General features: G+C 31.5%; 1 protein-coding gene and 1 long non-coding RNA gene across 2 annotated transcripts; both read left to right on the forward strand.

The window, feature by feature from the left end:
• Positions 792-5,193, forward strand: LOC109336656 (ORM1-like protein 2). The gene is made up of 3 exons (XM_019573392.1): positions 792-1,161; positions 3,369-3,517; positions 4,744-5,193. The coding sequence occupies exons 1-3, from the start codon at positions 976-978 to the stop codon at positions 4,880-4,882; spliced, it is 474 nt and encodes a 157-aa protein (XP_019428937.1). The 5' UTR covers positions 792-975; the 3' UTR covers positions 4,883-5,193.
• LOC109336664 lies at positions 1,579-2,581 on the forward strand. The gene is made up of 2 exons (XR_002106376.1): positions 1,579-2,440; positions 2,503-2,581. It is a non-coding gene; the product is annotated as an uncharacterized LOC109336664 (long non-coding RNA).

Consider the following 7,964-nt stretch of genomic DNA (forward strand, 5'->3'; position numbering starts at 1 on the left):
AAAATCACTTATTAGTAAATCTGAATAATGTAACTTATAAAATATATACAACCAAACATTTTGCTGGCATGTACCAAAAAAAGAAGCACTTATTAGGTGCTTACATCTATTTCTTTTATTTTATTTCTCTGTTTGTTTATTTTATCCATAAAGGTAGTTGATCAATAACGGGTAGAACAAGGAACCAACTGATGCGTTATCCATACTATTTTCATTTTTGTAAGGTTCCTCCTATCTTCATTTTTTTTACTTTATACATGTGTGGTCCAAATTTTAAAACAACATCACCCAAAATCTGCACCTAACTTTTCAACAAACTCTACAAATGAAAACTTAATCAAGGAGTCTTAAACGACACTGTCTCTTCAAGTCTGTTTTCTCTTCCAAACCGAATTACATTTTTCTTTTACTTCATGTCCCAACAAATACATTTTAGTTTAAGAAAAAAGAGAAAATATGTATGCAATCGATGTTGTAAAATGTTTTTACAATTCACTATTTATATTTAATCAATTACTTTTAAATATAACTATTACAAAATGAGAAAAAATATATACATTAATAACAATATAAGATATTTTTATATTGTCACTTCATTATCCACCACTTATTTTTTCAATTATTATTGGCAATAATAGATATTAAACTCTTACAAAATATATGATGAATATGTATAGATGGTGAATAAATCCTTGAGTAATATATATTAGACTTTAAAAAATGCATATCTGTTTTTTTACATTATCTGTCATTTAACTATATTTATAGTTAAGTATGTAATATAAATCATATGTTATATAATATAAAACATGCAGAGATAGAAAGAGAGAAAAGCATTCAGAAAATTTGGTGTTTTTTGTTGTTTCTGGGTTTGGAAAATAACAATCTTTACCGAACTCCATAAGATCCACGACCACTAAAACACGAATCCGGTTTCAAAGTTAGAATCTTTAGCATAAAAAATCAAAAGGGGTGATGGCAAATCTGTATGTGAAAGCGGTGCCACCACCAGATCTTAACAGGAACACAGAATGGTTCACATACCCTGGTGTTTGGACCACTTACATCCTTATTCTCTTCTTCTCATGGATCCTTGTTCTATCCGTCTTTGGTTGTTCCCCCGGGATTGCTTGGACCACCGTCAATGTCGCCCATTTCGCTGTATCTTCTATTCCCATCATTACCCTTTTGTTTCTATTTAATTTATGTTTGTTTCTTAAATTATGTTATTTGATTGAGGATGTTTGTTTGATTTTTTATTTGCCTTCTTTTGTTGCCTGATTTGATGTTATTTTCTTACCAATATGAAAACATGTCAACGCTCTTCCTAGGGAATGTTATTTTTTAGCTGAGGTAGGTTTAGCATATGTATTTATCATTACCAATAAGGTGGTGGTCTAGTGGTGTAAGACCCTGCTAGATATCCAGGATGACATGTTCGATTCCTATGAGCGACATTTGTTGGGAAGGACAACCACGCACCTAAAATGGAATGGATTAGTTCCTTACTCAAAAGGGTGAGGGATACTCTTGGTAGTACCAACAAATATGAATTTATCATTAGTTTAAGGATTGGGATTATTTTGTTATTTTGGTTGAGCATATATGAAACTTGAGTACCCTACTGGAGGCTCTAGGTTTATTAGATGGGTGTTCTTTATTGATCAATAGTTCATGGCTTCATGCGAAGGGGCGATTAATCTGTGTTAATTGTTATTAATGGTTGAGTCTTGAAGTTTCATGGCTCATTAGTTTTGTAAGATGAAAGCTTGACTGTAATTTTAGCAGGAAGGAGGTAATTGTGGTGATGTTTGAGACATTAGTTTATCGAGTTATACTTGATATTTAGCGGGAGAGTCGCTACTTCTTTTGGCTAGATACTAAATAAGTTGAGAATTGAAATTTTTTAGTTCCATTTTTATATTGAGAAACCTTAAGAGTGACTAAATGGAGTTCTCTTATGACATATAAATTAGAGGTGTGACTCACCTTGGTAGTAGTGATTACCCGCTATGGACTCTTCTATTAGGTCTTTGCTGTGTTGTAGATTCATTATTTTAATTCAAAATGAATCGTGCTCCTGTAATTTGCTTGTCATGAGTGAAATTTTGGCCCCAAATCCTAGTTTACGCTTCTATTAATTCATTACCTCTCCTCTATGATCTTCTTATTGTTCTCCCTTGGCTAGGAAGTTATTTTCAGGTATTTGGAGCAAATTTAGTACATTACTTGGAAAAATTGTGGTTGGCTTTAGGATAGGCTGCCTTAGGATGCTCGTGACGTTACATAAGTTTATTAAAAAAAGGTTTATGAAAAAATCTATTAAAAATCAATATATATATATATATATATGCATATATGTAATCTATTAAAAAGTTAACCGGCCCCATCAATCCTGTTGTCATTCTCATGATCTTTTCCATCTATTACTCACATTTATGTATTTTTTTCTTAAAAAACAGAGTTCATTATACATAGTGATCCGCATTGTCTGTAATAAAGCTATTGAGAATTAACTAGTTATTAGTGTATTTACACAATTGGCTTCTCACTCACCAAATCTTAAACTTCCTCAATATTCTATCCAAAAATTATCTTCCTTATCAGGTATATCCTCCACCTTCAGAGCATCAATGTAGTTAGAGACTTTGCCATAACTTCCTCTAAATTCAATTGATTCCATTGCCAAGATTTTGAACTACATTTGATTTTAATTTTCTGTACTTTTCATAGTTTCCACCGTGCTTGGAACTTTCATCATTTTCTTTCTTGTTTCTCCTTTGTTTAACTTTAGAAGTATGCCAATTCACTGTAGTTCGTGTGATGGGTCGAAAGCAATGTTGTCGTCGATGATGGCCCATGGAGTTTGCCAGAATTCTGCCATCATGGTGTTGCGAGCAAATAGTGGACGACATTATGGTGATTTACAAAAAAAAATAATAGATATAATACATATAGGAAAACATAAATAATAGCATATGTAACAAATAACATCACATTAGTACATGATAAATGAATGTATAAGGAAAGGAATGCGATTATTGTCATATATATATAGTAACAATACAAACAATTAAGAAAAATAAAATGTATTCATAGAATATGTACAACATAAGTTACATTAACATAACAAGTAACATCACAGTTGAAGAAGCTAAAGTAGTTGTTGAATAAAACTAATTGGGGTGTTATTATGTGTTTTGGTTAAAACTAATACTGAGGCAACCCATGTTTGCCCCTTTAGTAGTTCCTATATATAGCAGTATTCAAGCTCTTATTTTTGAAACTTCAGCTGTGACTTATGTAGGTGAGTCCATGGAAAGACGTAATTGATTATTGACCGTGATTCATTATGTTGTGTCCATCAGGTTACCTATCACTTTTTCCACTGGAAGAAAGGAACTCCATTTGCAGATGACCAGGGGATGTATAATAGATTGACATGGTGGGAGCAGATAGATAATGGAAAGCAGCTCACCCGTAACAGGAAGTTTCTAACGGTTGTTCCTTTGGTGCTGTAAGTTCTCTAATTCTCAAGCGCATTTTTATATTTCAATTTTGAATCAAATTTTCATTATAAAAGTGTCTATGTTCTGGATCACAGTGTCAATCTGTGAATATGATTTTTTCTTGTGCAGCCTTGTTATATAAACTATAATAGTGTGCACTGATTAAAATATTGTCTATGCTTATGCAGACATATATGTGTGCATTCTTGATAGTGTTATTGTAAATTGGCTCATAATTTCTTGTGATGCAAGAACTTGGAAATAAATATTGGAAGTGTGTCTTGATGTATGTCTAGGAGATCCATTGGAAGTATGAGGGGAAAATATTGGTTTATTATGTTTTAGCCTAAAGGACATTTTTGCAAGTTGAGTGATAAATTTAGTTAAAGATTTATCATGATGGTGATGTTAGCATAAAATGAATTATGCATGGTGTCGGGGACTTGACTTGATCTGTTTTCTTCTCTCTTTTTGGGGTCAACCCACGAGGCTTCCTGACTTTAACTTTGAAAATCTAGAGGTGCTTAGTTATTCCAGATAAAATGTTTTTGATAGAAGAAACATCATTAGATGTGTTGAAAAGAGTACAAATGGGGAGGATGGGTTTTTTCCTTAACAAAGGCACAAAATAGAAACAAAGAAACTGTGTAGTGAGAACCAAACAAAGGGAGGCCAAAAATATGCTCTTGTTCCTGTCGCATCTCAAGTTTGTTGAATAGAAGATATATGCTTCTTCAATGATTAGCATAAAAATTAAACCACATTGCCTCAGGGACGCTCCCTCTTTACTGTTACTAAAATCCATGAAGTTGATGGTAGCTGATCTAGATTAAGAGTGTACACCCTGTCTTAAATTTATTAGTAAAGTTCAAAATTTAAAAGTAAAGCAATCACTTTTTTATTATGGAAATAATTCAGGCATCATCACCGCTTCTCTATGATCCTAGTTCTTCTGTAGACGAATAACCTTTGTTCAACACTTGGAGAAATTTGTCTATTTGTATTGTAACTAGGGAGCCAAGTGCACGAGGCTCCCACGGTCCCACCTAATGGGATCTGGGGAGGGTAGATGTACAAACCTTTACCCGCAAGTGGATAGACAGTTTCCGGGATTTGAACTCATGACCTCTCGGTCACTAAGCAACAATCTTACTATTGTGCCTACTCTCTCTCAAATGTATTCATTAAAAGTCAATAATAATTTACTGTTTTTCTATTGTTTTGTCCTTGTCAGGTACTTGATAGCTTCTCACACAACTGATTACCAACATCCAATGCTCTTATTCAACACCCTTGCAGTGATTGTACTTGTTGTTGCTAAGTTCCCCAACATGCACAAGGTCCGGATATTCGGAATCAATGCTGATAAGTGAAATGTTCTTGTATTCATGAAACTTATTTCCTTGCTTAAGAGCCTCTTGTGTCCTTCTCTTGTTCTGAAAAAAGAAAAAAAGATGCACCTTTGTATAGAAAAGTCAGAACTTGAAGGATACCCAAGTTATGTTTTGTTGCCAAATGTTTTTTTTATGCTGTTTCTAAGGTATTAATCGAATAAATATGTTGAGCTGTTTCTTTAAGAGAATTTTATGTATCGGATTATAAGGTGCTTTAAGATGTACCTTCTTTTCCTATCTGGTTTTATTAATGCCTTAGAACTGATACAAGAATTGTGCTAATGTTTCAATATGTTGTGTTAAGTCATTTTGTTTAGATCAATTACAGAAGTTCTCTCTATAACAAATCAATTATCATACAACCCATTAGTGAGATAGGACACTGTTGATGCGAGAAAACTTAATTCTATTTACTTTATGAATTCATTTGTGAGCATTTTCCGGATGTGGTTTTAGAGTATATATAGTTTCATTTTATTTTATCTACTAGGATATATTATATAATGTTAAGTCTATATGTGCATGATTTAATGGTTTTGTATAATTTTTTAGATTATATATGCATTGATGTGTTTCATATGGTCTCTTATTTTGAATAAATTTATTGATTAGTGTATTTACTATGGGTGAGTAGGGTTTGACCATCTCTAGTCATCCAGTTTGGCCCATCATGATCGGGCCCGAATAATGTTGGGTTTTATTGGTTTCAGGGTCCGTTTAAAAATTAGACTCGATCAATATTTAGGGTCAGGTAAATGACTAATATGATTGTCCTATTATCACTCATTCATTATGTTTGTATGTATATCTATTCAATTATGTACAAAGTAAATCTCTTTAGTTAAAAGTATTGTTGATTTTTTAATTTTTCATCGTATATACATTATTAACAATACGTCAATATATATACATATATAATTTCATATCTCAAATTAAATATTCATAATAGTAAGTAATATTAAAAAGATTTTATTTAAAATTGATCAAGACTTATGGTCGGGTTCAAATTTAAAGACTGATTCAAATAACATTTGATCTAACCTCGCTTCTACTATTTACCTATATGTTCTATTTAATGCCATAATCATGACAAACAAAATAAATAGAAAAAGTATAATCGATAGGGGTGTGCTCATTTTTCTGTCAATAAGCTATGCATAAATAAATAAATATATATATATATATATATATATGTATGTATATATGTGTATATATATATATATATATATGTATGTATAATGTGGATCGAATAATCTTAATAAAGTATTTTCATTGGTCGTCACACTTAATAAAGTTGCCTATCTACCATGTAATGAACACATGTAAAACTCAAATAACGAGTTAAATTGAGAGAGGTGAATACTGAATAGTACATAAAGGCCGAAGAGGTAGCTAATTAGAAATTGCCCAAATTTGAATACCTTCTACATTATATTACTGTGTTTCTTTTTAAGGCAATCTCTTCCACTAAATGCAGTCTTAATGTAGAACTTAGATTATATCATATATGTATATTCATATATAATATATATACCATGTAGATTTTACCCACGAGTACTGTTTTTTGCCTTCCAGGTGAATGATCCTTCTATTAATGTGTCACTTGTTTCAAAATTCTGTGATAAATAGTAGAAGAACATTTTGATTTTCAAAGATGAATGCACCCATGGTTAGGGGACAAGCTTAAAAAGAAAGCCGAAAGATGAGGGAAAAAATTTTGTCCAACTTTTAGTGTTCTAATTTCGATACTCAAAATATCATATTAAATCACATTTGAAAATTTCTACACTAGCAATTTTAAATCACCATATATGATATATAATTTGTTTTGCTAATAATGGTTACAAATAAAATTTTAATATTTTTATCTTTCAATATAATTTTTTTATGATCCCTATAAATGCATCAAATTTTGATTTTAGTTCATGAAACTTTTTTGCGTGTCCTTATATTTTTGGAATATTTTGTAACCAGTCTCAGTCACTAGCTTTGGATGAAATATGATAACATGACTAACAAAAACTAGGTTACTGGTGTCATGTGCCGGGGGTTATTTGTCCATTTAGATTTATGTATTTTGATTTTAATACTTATAAATTAAATTATGTAATTTTGATTTTTTTGTACTACTAAGTGTATCTCCTCATCTTATGGTAATTGGTAAGGAACTAATTTGTTTTGGGGATCGTGGTGGCTGCCACTCCCAACAAGTGTCGCTCACATGAATTGAACCATTGACATTTTAGTCATTCATAGAATCAAGTGAGACCTTACACTACTAGATTAACACATATCTAATTTTGATTTTAACCTCTTAAGTTAAAGTACTTTTGATTTTAGTGGTTGAAATAGTTTATATTTGAGAGGAATGTTTGGGGGCCCACTAGAATACTAAATTAAGGAAATCGGATCCTCTTTGGTACAGGATCCTCAAATATTTAGATGTGAGGGATGAAAAAAGTATAAGTTTTTAATTTATTTAATGTAATAAAATAATAAAAAAGGTGACCTTTTAAATTTTTTGGTGTCACATGTGAGAATATGGGTCCAGTACCTGACTATCCATACATAATCTAGCACCAAACTAAGGTAGGCTTAAGAAATTTGCTTTAGTCCTTGAATATTCTATAATTAAAAAGCAGGTGGATGGATGAGATATAATGGAGACTCATGGAATTGAAGTCTTTCAAATTAACTTAAACTGCAAGTGGGGTATCAATTATATTAGGTTAGTGTTTAGTTGGAGCAGGTAATCCAACATTCAAGATTTGTTAATTATATAGTCTTGGCTGTTATGGTACACATACAATTGACAATGTGTTTTAAAATTCTAGCTTGCATTAAAAGTGGGTGTGACATTCCCAACTCAGCTAAAACATTGAGATCATAGAACACTTCCTTGTCCTTCCTTTTTTTGTTTTCTTTATCTATTATTTTCAGAATAATTCCAATAAGTGCTTTCATAGTTGGAAGAATCTCACATGTGATAGTAATTTAGACAACAAAGCTGATTGCCCATTAATTTTTCCATAGACATAGATACAAGAGAAAAAGATGTATA

This window comes from Lupinus angustifolius, chromosome LG02 (genome assembly GCF_001865875.1).
Source record: "Lupinus angustifolius cultivar Tanjil chromosome LG02, LupAngTanjil_v1.0, whole genome shotgun sequence".
Lineage (NCBI taxonomy): Eukaryota > Viridiplantae > Streptophyta > Magnoliopsida > Fabales > Fabaceae > Lupinus > Lupinus angustifolius.

Excerpts from the sequence above, each read along its gene's own strand:
- LOC109336656 (XM_019573392.1), top strand. The coding sequence starts at position 976 with ATGGCAAATCTGTATGTGAAAGCGGTGCCACCACCAGATCTTAACAGG. Across the intron at positions 1,162-3,368 it reads TCAATGTCGCCCATTTCGCT|GTTACCTATCACTTTTTCCA; the intron begins GTATCTTCTATT and ends TGTGTCCATCAG. Across the intron at positions 3,518-4,743 it reads ACGGTTGTTCCTTTGGTGCT|GTACTTGATAGCTTCTCACA; the intron begins GTAAGTTCTCTA and ends TGTCCTTGTCAG.